Source organism: Homalodisca vitripennis, chromosome 1 (genome assembly GCF_021130785.1).
Source record: "Homalodisca vitripennis isolate AUS2020 chromosome 1, UT_GWSS_2.1, whole genome shotgun sequence".
Taxonomy (NCBI): Eukaryota; Metazoa; Arthropoda; class Insecta; order Hemiptera; family Cicadellidae; genus Homalodisca; species Homalodisca vitripennis.
Window position 1 is genome coordinate 242,557,687 of NC_060207.1, and position 19,690 is coordinate 242,577,376.

At 30.8% G+C, this 19,690-nt stretch overlaps 1 protein-coding gene across 1 annotated transcript in view; it reads left to right on the forward strand.

Moving 5' to 3' along the window:
• The first annotated feature begins 3,033 nt into the window (after positions 1-3,033).
• Positions 3,034-19,690, forward strand: part of LOC124355376 — a 56,309-nt gene continuing 39,652 nt past the window's right edge. The window contains exon 1 of the mRNA XM_046806499.1: positions 3,034-4,380. Within this exon, the coding sequence (XP_046662455.1) occupies positions 3,034-4,380 (1,347 nt within the window). The remainder of the gene's footprint in view (positions 4,381-19,690) is intronic.

Consider the following 19,690-nt stretch of genomic DNA (forward strand, 5'->3'; position numbering starts at 1 on the left):
TGTCTCAAGACCAGTGGCCAGAATTAGAATAGATCCTAAAGCAGTACGTTTATTTTTAATAAAAATAATTTGTGTATTTTCAGCCTGCAGCAAACGTAACATGTTCAAAAATAAAATTGTTAATTAAAACTAAGACATAGTAAAAATTGTCCTAATCTTTTGAAGGCGCCAAAGTCCAGTTCAAAACTTGGCTGGTGGCGCTAAAATAAGTATTCCTGACTTAGGTGTTACTAAAGCCTCACGTGCAGACTACGTAATAAGCCAGAGGAGATTGCTAATTAGATTATTTTGGATTGTCAGAGGCTTGAAGTTAGGAGAAGAAGTTGGAAACTCATAGCCAGAGGTGATGAGTTCGACATTGGGCAGATACTATTTCATCTAGTTGAAGGTATGGGGGTGGGTAGGCCCTACTAGGAAAGGTAGAAGTGTGCAATAAGCTTAGGTTGACGTGTTGAACTAAGAGTTCTTTATACTCCCCTTTTTCAAAATATAGTTCAATTATTTAAAAAGCTATAGTGTAAGTGACAATTTAGTTTTTTGTCTTTTATTTTCTGAACAAAAAAACCTATAAATAAAGAATATACCTCTAAAACTCTAAGTTAGTTCTCAAGTAAAACAACATAAATGTCAATCTTTTTATTTTTTTCAATAACTTATTTTGTTTATCAAAATTAGCTTACGATATAATAATGGGTAACTTGCTTAAATACATCGAACAGTATGTGTACCAATATGTGGCAGTAATATTTCTTAGCCTAAATGTAGTTACAATGACGATATACTGCAATAATTGACCCCAAAAGATCATATAGAAGAAGAAACACAGTTTTACAAGACAAGTCACGTATCCTGCAGCAGATGAAGAATGCTGGTCACGTATGACACGGTACTCTGCTACAAACACAAACAGTAAACCCTCTCTGTCGATACGTCAGGCTGATTGTCTCTCTTGTAAGTAACACCGGGTCAAAGGAAAACAACGTGATTTGATCTTATAGCAGGGAACAAAATTTATCATAAAATAGAGATGTGTAAATATATTTTTATCCGTTCTTGGATAATAAATAAGTTACTTGTTAATTTAATAAATTTAGTATTATAAAACTCAAAATAATGTTTAATAGCAAACGTAAAAGTATCGCATCACTATTTTTAATTTTTAATATTGGTTGTATCTTTGATAAAAATAAAATTTAGAATATTTATTCTAATATTCATCATAAAATGTGTTAAATTAAAATGTTTGTTTTCTACCGATTGTATTAAATAATAAATCTTGGGTAACTGGATTAACCGGTGGAACGAGTAGGCTCAGAAGAGTGATAAAGACTGGACAGTACAAAAGAGGCTACTATCAGCGAGGCGCGCATCGCAGATGGGAGTGTTTGATATCGAAATTGAGAGGTGGGGTGAGGTAGACGTGCCGTACCTCCCGTCTCAGTTGATCGGAAGTAGTAGTAACAAGTATAGTCTTTGAAAGTGCTCAGAGTTATGTTTTGCTAATCGTCATCGAACCTGCAGGTAAGTGAACCTTTTAACTGGAGTCCAGTCTATATTCATTCTTAATTATATCGAATAATGTTGGGGAAAGAAATATTGTAAAAATTAAATTTAATGGGAATGTAGGAACTTGTCCTTTTGATCTGTGCAATATGAAACTTATTAGTGCAGTGAGCACATGTATATACAATTTTATGTAAAAATACCAAAAGAGTTTTGTGGTTGGTACAGATGCTTTCAGCAATATAAAAATTCTAACAATAAAAAGAAGTAATATTTAAAGTAAAGTAAAGAAAGTTAGTAAGAAAATAAAATTGAATTTTGAAGATAAATTAAAGTGAAGAATTACCAGATCAGATTAGAGTGTGTAAGTTTTGAATTTTGAAAATTGAAGAAAAGACAAGCTGTAAGAACTTTGTAAATATTGAAAGATAAATATATTACAAGTTTGAATTTAAAATTCATCAATAAGTTTTTATTTTAATTTAAAAATCAGTAATTATTTTCAAGAAGAAGTTTTATTTTATTTTGAACTTTATTTATTTCAGAAGATTTTCTGAACCTTTATTTATTTCATTTTTGAACCTTTACAAAAGTTTTAATTTCAAAGCTAAAACCCCATGTGCCAGTAAAACGGTGCAGTTTGTAAATTTGCAATTTTTAAGGATTAAAAGAACACCATTTAGGAACTATTCCACCTAAACTGACGATCTTTTGATAACATTCTGTTCTCAGAAGAGGCTAATAAGAATATTATAGAAGTGAATCTACTTATTGTTGCTACAAAATAAATTTATTTAAATTTTTCTTAAACTTCCTAAATTGGATCATTATTACGAAATTGTAAGACACATGTAAACCAGTTTTTACTAGTAGGGTAGACCGGGGCTAGTTGTGACAGGGGCATGTTGTGACAAATAGTTTTTCAGACAATCCACAGGTAGCAGCACCACCCGGTCACGTAGACATATCCTCCTTCTTACCTGCAGTCTGCTGGTGTAGTTTGACAGTGATGCGTTGTGTTTGTGCTAGTCTTTACAAATTTTTGTAATTTCGTAGTTAAAAAGTAAAATTTTGCCGTTGTCTTAGATTTGGTGTATCTCTCACATACCACAAGGTAAGGAACTCATTTTATTTTTATTAGATAGCTTGTTTATTCTCCCTACGTACGGTATTGATACATTTTCCCTACGATTGGTTGAGTTGCGTGCAGGTCGCATATAGTAAGATGGCGGACGGTGGGGCTAGTTGTGACGACGGGCCGGGGGCACATTGTGACATGTCACAACATGCCCCAATGTATAATAATGCGTATTTTATTGGGTTTGTTTCAGATTGCAGATAATGGTGAGAAATTACAAAAGGAAAACAACCCGTGGTCAGTGTAATATAAAGATCTACGAGTCAGCGTCGTTAGATGTAAAATCTGGAACATATAGCTTAAGACAAGCAGCTGAAAAACATGGTGTTAACCGAATGTCATTACTTAGGTTTATTAAGAAACAAGAGAGTAACCTAGATAAATGTGTTAATATGGGGTACAAAAAACCTAGACTGATATTTTCGGCTGAACAAGAAAAACAACTCTCTGATTATGCTGTTCAGGCAGCGAAAATATTTTATGGTATCAGTCCAAAAGAAATGAGGAATATAGCTTATGAATTTGCTATTGCCAACAAAGTTCCTGTCCCTGAGAATTGGGTTGCTAATAGGCAAGCCAGTAATGATTGGTTTACAAAGTTTATGCAGCGCAACGAAAATGTTTCCATTCGAGTTCCTGAGGCCACCAGCTTAAGTCGTAGTACAAGCTTCAATAAACATAATGTCGATCTGTTTTTTCAAAACCTGGAGTTAGTGTTGAATCAAAACAAATTTACAGCTAATGACATTTGGAATATTGACGAGACAGGGACTGGAACTGTTCAAAAACCGGTGAAAATTATCGCACAGAAAGGCGAGAAAAGAGTTGGAGGTATGACTTCAGCCGAGAGAGGGACTAATGTGACTATGGTTCTAGCTGTAAATGCAGAGGGAAATTCAGTTCCTCCAATGTTTTTATTCCCTAGAAAGTTTTACAAGGATCATTTTGTACGTGATGGACCAGTAGGTTGCTGTGGCACTGCTAATCCAAGCGGTTGGATTACAGGCCCTGACTTTTTGTTTTACATGAAACATTTTGTCAAAAAGGTTAGGTGCTCAAAAGAATCACCAGTGTTGGTGTTGCTCGACAACCATAGTGCTCATCTGCATATAGACGTTCTTGACTATTGCAAAGAGAATGGCATTACTCTCCTGTCGTTTCCTCCCCACACAACAAACAGACTTCAACCACTCGACGTCTCTGTTTTTGGTCCATTTAAGAAATTATTCAACGATGCTATGTGTGGGTGGATGAAATGTCATCCTGGAAACACAATCTCTATTTATGACATCCCAACTATAGTGAGAACAGCATTGCCAAAAGCGGCAACGCCATCAAACATACAGGCAGGATTTCGCTCTACTGGAATATGGGAATTCAATAAACATATTTTTACTGAAGAAGACTTTCTATGTTCTTCAGTAACCGACCGTCCATTGAATAGCCCTATTGTAGAAGTGGGCCAATGTGAGGTTGAAGAAGGTAGGCCTAGAGATGATGCCACCATTAGGGAAATGGAAGAGTCTCAGCATCAGCAAGAACCTCAACCCAGCACATCATATGCCAACCAACCATGTCCATCTAATGCCCAGGTTTTGTCAGTCAGCCCTATGGATATAAGACCTCTACCAAAAGCTGGTCCACGCAAAAGTCAAAAACGCAAGAGCCTAAAGTCTGCAATTCTGACAAGCACACCCGTTAAGGAGAACATTCGCATAGAAGAGATGAAGAGGCGAGAAGTTAAAAAATGCAAGGAGTTGAAAATAAAAAAAAAGCTGTTTGATATGAAAAAAGAAAGAAAACGCCTACCTAAAAATAAAGAATTGGAAAATAAAAGACTTATTTCAAGAAAAAAGGAAGAAAGCTCTGAAGACGATGAGGAAGAAGATTGTTTCTGCTTAGTTTGCACAGGTCCATACAAAGAGTCAAAACTTGGAGACGATTGGGTGCAGTGTATGGAATGTAAAAAGTGGGCTCATGTTAAGTGCACAAAGAATGAACGTTTTTATGTTTGCATAAACTGCCATTCAGAAATGGAGATGGGTTCATCTAGTGATGATAATGAGTAATTGTATTCTGTTACATCTGACTAGAGACATCTATTTTTATTTTATTTTATTATTATTTTTTATTTATTTATTATATATATTTTTTCATTTCCAGACTTACCTTCTTGTTACACTCACCTATTAATTATGTACCTTTATATACTCAAATTTAAAATATAACACTTATGAAAACAGTTTAGTTACTTTCCAGCCTTATTTTGTAATACCTGCTGCTTATTATAGTATATGTCACAATCTGCCCTAAGCCCGTCACAACTTACCCCACATTGGGGCATGTTGTTACAAAATGTATGAGTTCATAAAACCGTTAATATACTGTTACATATGTTTTTTAACAGGTCAATGGTACTAAATAATTATTCTTAATGAAATAAAGTTACATATTGAAGTGTTAGTAAAGGTCTAAAAATAAAGGCAACATTAAAAAAAAAATATAATATCCAAAGTGGCACAACTAGCCCCGGTCTACCCTATAATTAACACAATGTCGGAGATAAATAATGTAAAAGTCTTTGGTTTATAACACTGGTACATGTGAATAAAATATCTAAATTGTAATAGTTACTTTTACGTCAATCTGTAGTAAAAAAAAGCTATGGGTTTTTTGTTACTTTCCAAATACGTCTATTGTTCTAAAATTAATTGAAAGAAATTACTATGCCTAGTCTTAAAGTATTTAATGTTATAGGGTTAATTTGAGGAACACGTGAGCATAGAAAAGAAGCAGCGAAGACGAAACGTTATAAAACCTACTTTAGACGCCATTTTGATTGCAAGTTTCAAAAAAAAATATATGTCATGTCAAATCATCTAAGATCGAATGGCTTTTGGGCTAGAAATATAAGTCACGGTACTCAGATTTATACGGCTAGCCAACATATAAAAGAAGCTATCTAAATAGTATTAAGATCGAAGAAAATCTCAAAGACCTTATTCGAGAAGCTAGTAGACTTAGACATCACAGTATCAATAACTTAATGCTATTGTTACTCTCAGAAGGTGACACAAGAAGTGTTTCAGCTAAGAGGTTCATGAATAATCAAGAGGCTGTTAAGGTGGTTTGTAACGATCAATTCAATAATTTAGTACAAGTATGCTATTTAAGCGGGATATTTGACAACGTAAAAAAGTTTCAGTAAAATTCATTATAGCAAATTATATTCATGAAATTAAATTTTTCGGCTGTATGGTAGTATATTTTTTATCTTTATCGTATAAACTATAATTATATAACTGATAAAGTTTTTAAAATTAAATAAAATCAAATTCTTTTACAATGAACTGCAGAATGTATTCTTGTAGAGTATAGTTTTCCAGTGAATTAAATTCTACAGTTAAATGAAAAAGCTATAAGTTTTACTTGCGCACGATATAGCTTTTGTGGTTCCTAACTTATGCGTCTCATAACGCTCTGGTAGGATATGGTTGCTTTAAGTCATGCATTATTTTAGTCATCTACCCGAAGTATAGACCAGATTTCCGATCTAGGAACGTAGTGTAATTGATTGTATTGTATCACTGAACAATGGGAACTGTCCTGGAAAAAATCTGTTTGCATTTTAAGTTTGTTTTACCATTTCATGAGGATTCTCTCTACTAACAAAGTCACATCCATTACTAAACGAATAACTTAATTGTTAATGTAGTGATTAACGGTATTATGATATATTATTTGGACAGTAATCGAGATAGAGATCACACTAATTGCTCCTGTAATCCTAAGCTTCACCTAGAGACATTTATTGTAAATCAATATAGTATAATGTAGTGGTCGTCGTCATGCATTGTAATATGTGTAGGTCTAATACATTATGTTACTTAGTAGAATATTAATTTTTATTTAATATAACTGTGTTTATTTACAAAACATTATTTATTTACATATACTTAGATATTGTATTAAAAAATATTACACAGAGACATTTTAAATATAATTAAACTATTAAAATTTGTATATTTTATTTGGCTAGATACAACTTGCATTTATTTAGTATTATAAGCATCATTGAAAAATTTAATTTCTACTATGAATACATTACAGTTTCAAGTAAATAAGTAATTATAAATAAAATATTATTTATTACATCTCTACCCCGACTGTAAATGGCTTTCTTTTTATATCAGAAAGGAAGTAAGGGATTTTTCAAATTTTTATAGAGTGTTATATCATCTGCCAATTTCTATTTCTTAAACAGAGTAATATTTGCTTGACACCAGAGATACTAATGATTTAATTGATATAAAAACTATTTAAGGCTACAAAGCAAATAAATTAGTAGATTGTTTTGGATTATACCATTTCTTATGTAAAGGGAATAACTGTACAAAAGATATAAACCTATAAGTAATTAAAGATTTATAAAACACATGTATTGAATATAATTTGTGCATAGTTTTACGTTAGTTATGTTTACCTCTTATGTTCCGTTATCCATCTTTGGATTTATCGCTCAATATGCTATATAGAAATATTTAAAAATTTGGAAATGCTTTTAATCAATAACTCATGAGTTTACAGTTAAATACAATAATAACCCATTAGGTCATAGAAATGTGTATGATTAGAAACTACGTAAAACTATCGTTTATGAGATAAAAGATAGTTTCCTGCATGTATAATATTAATAATTAATTTTTAATTGTTACAAAATTATAATATCTTCAATGTATATTGAAAACAAGTTGAAAACAATTTCTCATCATAGTGCAAAATAACTGTACAATACAGTTCAATTACAGGATTACTTGTTGATAAACTAACAAATGTTTGCTAGTTGTATTACAAGTTAATTAATCTTATTACTGTAGATATACCACAAGTTTACACAGCAATAGTCAATTAATCATCTGACTCTTTGCCATATTATCATGATTTGATAGTTGTGTTACAAGTCCATTAATTGTGTTACCCTATTTGAATTAGAAACTGTCACATAATTAGCTTTTATACAAAAAACATTCAACAAATGATTTACACTTAACTGAAGAGGTAAGTATGCTAACCAATTATTTATGTAATCAAATCAATGTTTTAGAAAAAACATGTTAGTTTATTATTTATCTCCGAAAACCTTTTTCTAATCAAATTTAGCCATACGCTATGAGAACAATTTAGCTTAAGGAAAGGATTAAAATGCTTAATTAAAACCAGAAAGAACAGAAAATCCCAGTTGTCTTAGTATGCTGTTATTTACCACAATATTTAACAATGAATATGAAAACAAGTTAGAAGTCAAAGAAATAAGGTGTATATGCCATTATTTATTTCTAAATATTCAATCTTACTAATTCATTTTTAATAATATCCTACATACAATATTGCATTTCATGTATGACAATAGTGATCAATTAAATTATAAACAGTGTTTAATGTGTACCAAAGTAAATATATGGTAGTATGACCTAAATGCTAAAAAATTATAATAGATTTCAGTAACACCTATTCATGTCGAATGTAAAATTACAAAAATTTTAATGTAAAAAATATCGATTGGTGTTCTGTCAAAATGTAAGACACTATTACGAGAGTCTTCTTGATTTAGAGAAATACCCAATGGTAAATGTGGAATTTCATTTTCTTGGTCTTTGTTTGACACAATGTGTTCATTTTTATCATCAAATTCAAATGGTATACATTTTTACTAGATAAAATTATACATTTCTTAAACCAACTTAACATAATTTTCATACTTTTCATACGCTCCTTTATTTAAATTTATAACACTATAGAATTCTCAATTTTGATTCGAAATCTCGTAAGTTTACTTTCTCACTTTCTTTACACAAATTACTGACAATTTATACAATTTTAATGAACAAATCTGTATTTATTGCGTCTATCAGGACTTATGCACAGCAACTGATTAAGTTTTAGGAAAACAGCAATAAAACCCTATTGAATAAAATAATGTCTGTTAAGTTTTAAATTGAAGTATATCAGTTGTTATGAAATGTAAATTTTAAAAAGTGTATTATGTTTATAGTACTGAGTAATATGTGTATTGTAAACCTGTTTTAAATTTAAAGCAAAGTTATCAGCGAAGTCTATGTCACACTGTGTGAATTTTAGGAGAACAGCAATTAAACCCTATTAAATACATTAATGGCTGCTAACCTTGAAATCGAAATTACACTGTTGTTATGGCAATTAATGTTTAAAACGTAGATTATGCTGTTATAGTACTGAGCAATAAAACTATTTATATCGTAAAGCTGTTTAAATATAGAGTAAAATTAGCAGCGAAGTCTATGCCACAGATAAGGATGTTGCGGAGGATTTCTACACTTCTGTGTGTTGACTCGGGGTAGCCAGGATATGTTTGCTGAGACCGTCTGGTCAGCTCCTGCATACATTCTATTCTTGCTGAGTACAGCGTCAGCAGTAAAGTATTCGTCGTCTAGCTTTACACAGAGTTCGCCTTATACGTTTTTTATCTTTCAATGCAAGAATTATTTCAATATTCCTTTTACAATATTTGTTGACCTCACATAATATACTGTAGTCATTGTACACATACTTCACTATTGGGTTTAAAAATTTTCTAAGCGTTAATTTTTGTTATTGAAATAAATGGTTGATAAAACTTACAGTCCATACATACCTGTAAATACGTGTAAGATTTAATAAAAGCCGATAAATGATTAATAGAAAGAAATTTCCTACAGAATAAAATATTGTGGAATATATTTACTCCTTAATTACCATTCGGTATTAAACAGGCTCATCCAAGAAGATAAATAAGTGAAAGACTTTAAAAAGCAGGAATATGAGATATCTTATGGGTACGTTTGCAACACATTGAGAAAAATTAAACGGATATTTACTTTATACATGTATTAATACATGCGCAATAAGTGATTTTGTAATAGATGGAATATTCGTGGTTAATTTAATGTATCAAATTTCATAATAATAATGTAATTGACTGATTGTTATCAACGTGTATCACTTGGGGGATTGGAACAATATCTTTTCTCTACGTTTGACGGCACGATCTTTTGGAAACGAACTGACTTGTAGCCTTGAAATTTTGCAAGGAGCTTAATCTATATTTTCTCAACACTGATTTCGTTGATGTAGTATACCACTCTGTTAGATTTGGCTGTGCGTCACTAACAATTTTTATATAAGTCTTATAGTTGATCATGATGGAAATGATAAAATAGAAGAAAGAACACAGAACAAGGAACACATATGGACAATTCACACAATAAATGAAAAAAAAATAGTGCGAGATTCAATTTTAAAATGTTATGAAAATATTTATTTTCAGCTCACTATTTTAGTTTGTATCTTACATATTTAACCAGAATGTGTATTATTAAATTATTGCATGAAACTTCACTTCTACGTTGACAAGAATGAGGTCTATGATCGTGAATGTACAAATATGGAATTTGGGTGGGCATTATTGAAGTACTTGGTAAGCTGAAATTTTGTGTGTGTGATATATTTCTATCAGAGCTCAATACTTCTCGAAATAGAAATCAGCTATAGCTTTAACATTTTGAATGCGTCCACAGCGAAGCCTGTTACGCGACGCGTGGTGTGGCGTTCACGTTGTACAATATATTCACTTGTAGCACTATGACTAGCTACAAACACTTGCATCTCGTGTTTTCGACTGATAAAAGCAGTGAGGCTCTGCATTAATGTAAATAGCAGGTTCGGACTTGCGTGAAGGTTTCAATTTGCTAGCTGTACTTTAGGACGTAATAGGTATAATCCGCTATGTTTCCCATGCCCTTTTTCATAAACCTTCCAGTCCTCTCTTGGCTTTATATGTCCCTTTTATAGTGGAATGTATAACACATTTTTTGTAAGACTTTAAACAAGATTAAAATATTCAGACAAGATTAAAGTATAAAATTTTAATAAATATTTGAATATATATTATAATATACTAATCCTGCAGGTCTATCTGTTCTGCCCTCACTGATTCTTAGTGATGATTCTTCTTAGTTATGCTCTTTTTTATAACTCTGTACATGCAAAAAGGGTTTTTAAATGTAAGTGTTTTAGTTTCACTTAAAATTGACTAAACATTTTAAAGTATGATGTAAAACCTTAAAAACTCCTGATCTCTTAAAAGATTCATTTTGTAGGGTTTTTTGGGTCCAGGTATTTCTGACCTCTTTCAGACCACCTTTAGTCCTTTAGAGGGCTCAGTAATTTCCCTTAATACAATTCGTTTTGAATACATTTATTTTAGAGAAATGGCTAGTTATCTATGTCATAGATAACATTTTACAGTAATATATAAAACTCAAGTAGTTGTACTTTTTCATAAGCCATAAATCATGAGTATACAAATTATAACTGTATCACCTTTGCTGTTGGTCTGTACTGTGTGGTGTTGAGTGTTCTTACTAGTCAGAGCCTTAGCTTTCTTCAGTCAATATTATATGAATTACAGATTCCTTACTATATCCACAGAATACAGTTAAATTGTACATTGTATGTTATTGACTCCCTCATTAGCAAGACGCTTACTCACGGGTTTTGTACGTTGGATTAGTGTCTCAGGTACAACTAACTGACTTTTTTTTCGTATTATCAAATCCACTAATTACTTTTTTATCCAAGCTTATTTCTATATTTGAGATTTTAGAATAGAAATCATTTTGATGAAATGCGAAAAAGGTAAGGTATTTCTTATTAAGATAGCACAAGACTTTATATGAGCTAAGTATAATTTTAAATTCCATTATAATCTATGTTGAAACGACATAAAAGGTGTGGTATGTATGGAATAAAACATATATGTTGACATACATATATCATAAAGGCCAACATAAACATAAATAAACCCGAAACACAAACATATTAGCATATTTTTTCGAATATTTTGTAACATTTTTGCTAGCCTCATACACCAAATGTAGTGAACGACGAAAGAAACAATTAACTTAACCGCACTAATTACTTAATCCTGTCATTTAGTCCATTTAATCTTTGATATATGTCTTATTTTCCAAGATCCATTACAATTTTGAACACACGGTATATGAGGTTCTGGATTGTATTCAAGATTGAGATGAAATGGAAAATTAGAATGATGATTGATCTAAATTATTATTTTGAACACACATATACGCTAAAGCTTGTGCGAAGAGTATAATTGTAATAAAATATAATTTTGGAACTTTCAAATCGGATTTTTTGATAGAATAGTTTTTTACGACGCTTATAGCAAATTAACGTTAATTTTCGTTCATTTTATATCTTAATACTTTATTCGTCCCTTTATATATATATATATATATCTGAGATTAAATAAACGAGAGAGAGAGAGAGAGAGAGAGAGAGAGAGAGAGAGAGAGAGAGAGAGAGAGAGAAGAGAACGATAAAAAGGTCTACGATGAAGAAACACAAAGACAGCGTATGATATTGTCAGTGATATCTCCCACGCGAGAAGGGCTGCGATCGGTGTCACGGCTGTCAATGTCGATGTATCTGAGCAAGATAGATCGTGTGTCTTTCTTCCTTCTTTGGCACATCCAACTAACATCAATTTCTGCTCTGATGTGAGACAAAAAGTTCTAAATACTGTATCCATTTGGAATTATAGTTAATTTATATATTTGACATTTAAAGGTCTTAATGGTCTTTTTTATGAGTGCATATTAAATCAAATTTTTTTTCATTTTTTTGAAGCATTAATGATTTTTTGTACAAAATAAATTTCAGCCAACAGTTAAAATCAATCAATCTTATTTTTGAGAATAAATTAAAAAAATATATTGTATACTGGTTACTAAGCGCTCGAAAACCACTAGACCGATTAGAATAATTATTATTTTAATATAAGTTGTAATGTAAGTCTGCAAAATGTTCATGCTAGGACAAAGAAGAAAATGTTTCTGGGATTAATTTAGAGTTCGGAAGAAATATACAATAATACTTAGATTTAATAATTTAAATTTAACTGACAACAAACAGTTGTTCACCGTGTAAACTGGAGTTCAACACAGAGTTCATAAAATCCAAAAAACCATCATGTTTTTTTTACTGTTTAATTACAGAAAATAATAAATAAGTATACGGTGGATCATAAATAGTATAATTCAGGTTATTATATACAGTTAATATCTATCCTTTACTTCCGATTGCACCGGTGATTAACTATGTAACTAATTTGAAGGTACAACAAACAGGTTGGCTTCCTTGACATTGAGATATGGCATTTTTACAGTGCTTTATGGAAATAAAGAGTAATGCAGACTATTGTAACTTGACCAGTCATTCCTGCCCAAACTTAAGTCAGAAAAATCAAGACCTCAATAACTGAAAACATGTTATTAACGATTATTTTTTCAAAGTTGCATGAACTTAGAAAGGTTTTCCGTATGTAACATAAGTACATGTTGTTTGACCACAGTGGGTTTCTCATTTCTACATATGAAGTGTATTTTTTCATCGGAGGAAAGTAACTGAACTGTGACCCTGGAAATAACTTAGGCTTTTTGACAGAATTAGATTATTCATGCCTACGTATGAACACATATGTACTCTAAGCCTCATAACCATTCAATTACATAATATGTACATGATGTATGCCTAATTCAGTTGAAATAATCACATAGGTGTCCATCATATTACATCACAATTGCTTTTAATATGTAGGCTCTAGTAAATTTTTATAATTACATGCTAACCGCGTGTATCAATTAACGTTGTATTCGTATAAACATAACCAAAAATATAATAAACTTGGATTAAGATTTTTCATAAATAAATTTAATTTTACATAAGCATAAATATCATACACATCCAATGGAGGATGGTCTACAAGGAGCTAGGCAAAAAGATTTTGTGTTAGCATAACTCAAAATGTACATTATTTTAAACAAACAATATTTGATGTAAAGAAACAATATTACTATCTTAAAAATATTTCTTAAAACTGGAGTGTTTATATGCTAAGTGTAACTTTCACAACTTGAGCCACAAGAACATTAAAACACCTATTACAGGACCAACATTGTAAATGTTCTAAATTTTGAATCAGCGTAATTATTTAAAGATTGGACCTTTTGAGGTCGGCGTTGAGGCGTTTTACTCTAGTAATAAAGACCTTTAATTTTAATATACTACTCGAGATATGCTCTAATTTAAGATTTCCTTCTTTCTTCTTGCGGAACAGGGAAATGCCTGACATTAAAAATGGTAGTTACCTAAAAAGGTAGATGTATAGGCGCAGTAAGGATGTAACGTTTTATTATTTCACCTGTAATCGTTCAGGAGTTATCAAGTCCGTGCGGGAATGTTTTTACACCCTGTATGTGTGCACAAGCACAAAAATGCACCCCAAAGGAAAAATCTAAGAAGCTCATTAATGGAAGACAGTTTAGCCGGTAAAGTATTATAGAAGTTGGTAGTAGTGGGAGGGGGAATGTGTGAGCACGCAAACAAGATTCCTATCTTGATATCCCTGATATAGACCTACAGTGGTACACTCTTTTGTAACATGGTAATTACCACTACGTTGTGGAGACTGGACAGCGAATTTCATTTACATACTTATAGGCCAGATAAAAACTGGTCCGTAAAAATAATTCATGAAACCTAAATTTCTAAGTTTATATAGGTACTATACATGTAAATGGTTATGTTTGGTTGACCTAATATTAGTATTTTTAATAATATGTATGTACCTACACAACATATAGATATAGTAATAATTTAACTTTCTGAGAAACATCTAGAAATTATAGATGTATGTTTTTATCTAGCATAGTTCTTGCCAACTGCTTCAAAGGGCGTCTGCGGTGTAAAATTCGGACCATCTTATGTTTTAGGACATTTTTAAGGTAGATGAGTATTAATAGAATTGTTGAAATCTAAAAATTGTGAGGAGAATTGCTATACCTTATACACTTACTCAATATAAATGTAAACAAACTGAAAATAATAAAGAATGTATAAACAGAACAGTAGATTACATTTGACAGGCTTAATAAATTAATATTACACAACCGTAGAGGTCAAGATGGGATTTTCATTAATTCAAAGACTAGTGGGGCGTAGCCCGGTAGGATTTTCGAAATATGACAAGGCGTATAAGGTAATGTAAGAATATAAATGTAAAGAATCGGTTGAGTAGTTTAGGCTTCATAACAAACTAAGGCACTTTCACATTTATAATATTATTAGGATATCGGTATACAATTTATTTATTTATTTTTATTTTCATTGAAAGCTTCACTGGACTTACAAAAAATAATAAAAGAATACCCAGACTATTCCAGCTGTTGAAAAACATTTAGCGATTCATTTTAATCTATAGGATGTACAACAAGATTTATGCATTCGTTACCAGGAAGGTTACACTATTAGTAGCCACGTTTTAAACCATCTAATAATTAATAATTAGGAGCCAAATAGCAATATTTATAACAAAACAACAAAACTTAACAGTACAACCTCCATTTTCAGATATAAGGGTACTAGATTCTTTATATAGAACGAAAAGACATCCTTAAAGTATACAAGCATAACAAGCTTATTTTCACTCTACTCCAAAAACTGGCGTTGCCAGAAGTTACGATATCAGTAGTACTATAACAATGTTGTCTATATGCAAAGCAGTGTGCTGTAGAAGTGCTGGTTATAACACACATGGTACACTGAGCTCTTCATTTTCACATTCTTTCTATGGTCTCATGTCGTGCAGCTCCAACACTCCCCTTATGTTTACCACATATTGTTCTACGAGTAATGTGCGTCTGAATATGATGATGTTATTTTGTAGAAACTAGGCAATAATAACTATAAACTTAATTAAATCTAAAAAAATCTTATAGAAAATCTGCGGTAATAATGTATTACCTATGTTCTCATGTCGTGCAATTCCAACACTCCACTCATGTTTACCACATATTGTTCTACGAGTAATGTGCGTCTGAATATGATGATGTTATTTTGTACGAAGTATAAAATAATAACTATCAACTTAAGTGCGGTAATCATCTTTACCAACCACTATTATAATTGTTATTTTAAGGTCATCCTGTGCTATATACTTTAAATAGATATTATAAATAAAATAATAAGATTTAAATAAATAAAAAAAATATTTAAATTGTTAACTTTTTACATTGTACATTGGACTCTGCGGAAATGTTGCATAACGTAGCAGAACCAGTGATGAATCAATTTTGTGTAAATGAGTAAATAACACATCATGTAGTTGAGTAACTATTCAAAGCAACAAATTACTCTACTGTTATGGATTTTAAAATAAAATAGTAAATTAACAATTGTGTCCTATGCGATTGATGAAGTCTTACCATTGGATCCATGAACCTGTAGGAAAGGAGTAAAATTGGAGTAATTGGAATTAGCGCTGTTTTCTTCGTATTATGTGCTGGACTACAGAGAAAATTATAACTCTTTGCCTATAACCAAATATAAATATATACACTTTTGGTACGATATTGCATTATTTATTTATTAAAAACCAGTGCGTTAATTAGGGTGTTCTCTCCTAAATCCTAACTATTTGTTAGATAGAACTACTTGAAATTCTCATAAATTTAATTGAATTAGATATAGTAGTAACATTTAAAAATATATATTATTGTAAAACTGATGATGTATAAAATAAGATTTTCAATAATAAGAGTTTACAGAAACAGGAAGAAAGAGACGTTGATGAGACGTGTTAACAAAGAAAAAAACAGACACATATATCAATCTTGCTCAGATATATTGACAACCATGGCTCGATTCACTGCCTCAATTTTTGGGATAGATACTTTTAGAATTTTATTATTAGATTTTAGATTTACTGTGTTATACCATATTTTTTCTGTCTAATCCATTGTTAACGGACTACTAGCGGAAATCATACAATCGGTTATTTTTTTCTTTCTCATGCGTTTATGTACATTTAGCTGTCATTTAATTAAAACAAAAGGTTTTTTTCGTATCCTTTCTATTTCTTTTTGTAATACTTCCATGTAAGAAATATATAAACATGGAATCTTGTTATAAGCTTACTTTTAGATGACTGAATCTGAAAATATTTTTTACAAACTATCCAAGTTCTGCTCAACAATTATTGTAAACTATGAACTCTCCTCCGCGGAGACTCTCCCCGGACCCCCATTCGTAGTATTAATGGGTGACCATCGTAGTATTAATATGATACTCTTACCGAGGTTTAATATAATCCTTAGTGTTTGCTTTTATGGGGTTCAAACTAATTAGACCAATAAAAGCCAAGAATTTGCTCTGTTGGTGGAAAATTTTATGTTTAAAACATCGAAAAGCTGAAGAAAAACTTGTTCAGAAATTATTATTAGAACTAGGCGGTGTTTAATTAACTTGGCCAACTCTTTTTAACTGTGTGTACAAATACGATTTACCTTACGTATTTTCACGTGTTTTAAGAATATAAGTGTGTCACATGGGATGTTAGTACCATCAGTTACGTGCTGTATTGTACTTGAAACTACTTTATTGCAGGTGTGTAAAATTCACCATATTAAGAAATCTTCGTAAATTGTTAATTTTGATACGATATTGACATCCCTAAAGTATATATAATTATTAAATATGCATTCTATTAAAAGTATTCACAGAAATTCTGAGTTAAATGTATAATAGTTATGGGGATTTTTCTCGGCATAACAGTAAATATACATTTGCAGTAGTATTATTGAATTGGTACTTTTTCTCTGAAAATACGTAACTGGAATAAGCTTAACAAAAAGGTTTTACCTCACTTTATAACACATATGAGAATTAAAGATTTAGAATCTTCTAGTGCACGAATTATGAATTTAATTTTAGTTACTATGCAAAGTTATAACGTTGTACAACTTTAACATCTAAATTAAATTATGAACCGTATTTACTATACTTACAGGATTATGTACACGTTATAAAATTTTTTGTATTATACAGCTTAAAATATTAAACACATTTCAATAGACTTTTGTGTTTAATGGAAAAATAAGTAATAAACACATTACAGGCTTTTAATTTCCCGGAATGGACTCCACTCAGCTAATGTGGAACAAGAGGCTCTTACAGAATTAGAAAATGGCCATAACTGAGGTACTTTGTTAGATCCACCTCATTTATTACAACACTGATGAAATTCTTTTACCCAAAGCCATTTTTGATGCGAATTCGTTATGAAAAAGGCTAAGTAAAAATTAATGATTAAAATGAGATATTCCCACACTCGTGCTACACATCAAAGTTACAATTTAAAACAAAGCACACTTCCCATCTAAACCTATCGTGGGCAAAATACTTGTAAATTGACAATTGCATTATTTAGTTAGAATATTTACTAAAAATATCATATTTATTAAATCGTATTGTTAGGCTTTTTCTAGATAAAACAAAACATAGTTTCTTTGATACGCAGATTTTTCTATTTGTTAAAAGTTTTGGAATGTGCAATATATTTCATTATCATAAAAATTCATAGTGTTGGCCAAATAATATTATTTTCAATTTACTTTTGACTTATTTCAAGCAAAAAATATGTAAAATGTCTTTAACTGTTAATGTAAATTTATACCACGTATAAATAACTGTTGAATAACTTCTTTGTTTGAAGGTTATTTTTGACGATGTAAGGATTATGAAGGAAACAGGATTTTTCCGGTTATTTGCCATCGTTTAGTGAAACAATAAATCAGTAACTCTGTTTCGAGATCTGCAATCTGATCTATTCTTCAGGTAATAACTAACCTAATACATAATTACAAACTAGGTTAAAATAAAAAAATTATACCAAAGCGTTGTCAGGAATCACAACCACCATGTTGTTTGTCAACTTCACTAACTCTAAAAACAGCACTTAATAAACAAACTATACACAACACAAATCATTAAAACTGAACTACAGAATACAGGTCACAATAAGTCTGCATTTGTATATCAACAACCTACGACTGACCAGAGGGCACTAGCCGATGGCAATCGTCACGGCAGACAAAAACAAGACGGCGGAAATAAAACGGATGTTGAAAAACCGCAAATATATTTAAATATATCACCATACTCTACCGAAAGAGTTGTATTGATACTATTGTTTTGTATAAAGCTCCACTTTTATGTGTAAGTTAATCCCAAGATAAATTAGAGCATAAGACATTAATATTATTCACAATTCTTCAAATAAATACAGGTCCCCTAGGGAAACCTCAGAACTGTTTCCTGAACATGTTATAATTTACTTTAAAGTGTTGTTATTTTTTAATGATGTCCTAGCACCTGTCAAAACGTTTTTTATGGTTTTGACATATAATTACAACCGATAAAAGACAACATTTTTTATTCACATATTATAAATATTTTACTTTGGTGTTATGTGATAATTTAGATGTAAAAAGTAAATTTTATTACATGAAATATGAAATTCATCTTTTTTAATTTTAATTAAGTTGAACCCTTTTTAAATCAGTTATTGTCCGTCACAAATAAAATGTTCCTTATTGTAAATTCTTACGTAATTAATATGTGAATAAAAATTCATGATATATTAGAACGCCTGAAGGAAGAACAGAAACGTCTGTTGACTGAGCCAGGCTCCTACATAGTCAATGAGTCATGCTCCTGCGGGATAACTATGTAACCAATCTCATGGAAGGGGTATATTTACATTTATATTGCTTTCACTCACTAAGACATTACATTTGATAGTTTATTCACCAAAACCACACTATTTAATACAAAATCATCGCATATTGTGGTTTATCCAAATGCCAATATAAAATATTTATCTAATTCTCAACAATTTTTAATTATAGATTATTATGAAATATTAAAACATAAAGAATTTCAACTTTTGGTTGAAAACTTATGTTCAAATATCGTACAAATAAAGACATTTCGCTCAAGCTTTTAACCTCCCTTGATTACAAGTGAGTGATGAAAAAGTAATTATTAAAATACTGCACTTAATAATGAAAATAATATTAAAAAAATAAACAAGTTGTTACTTAAAAAATATTT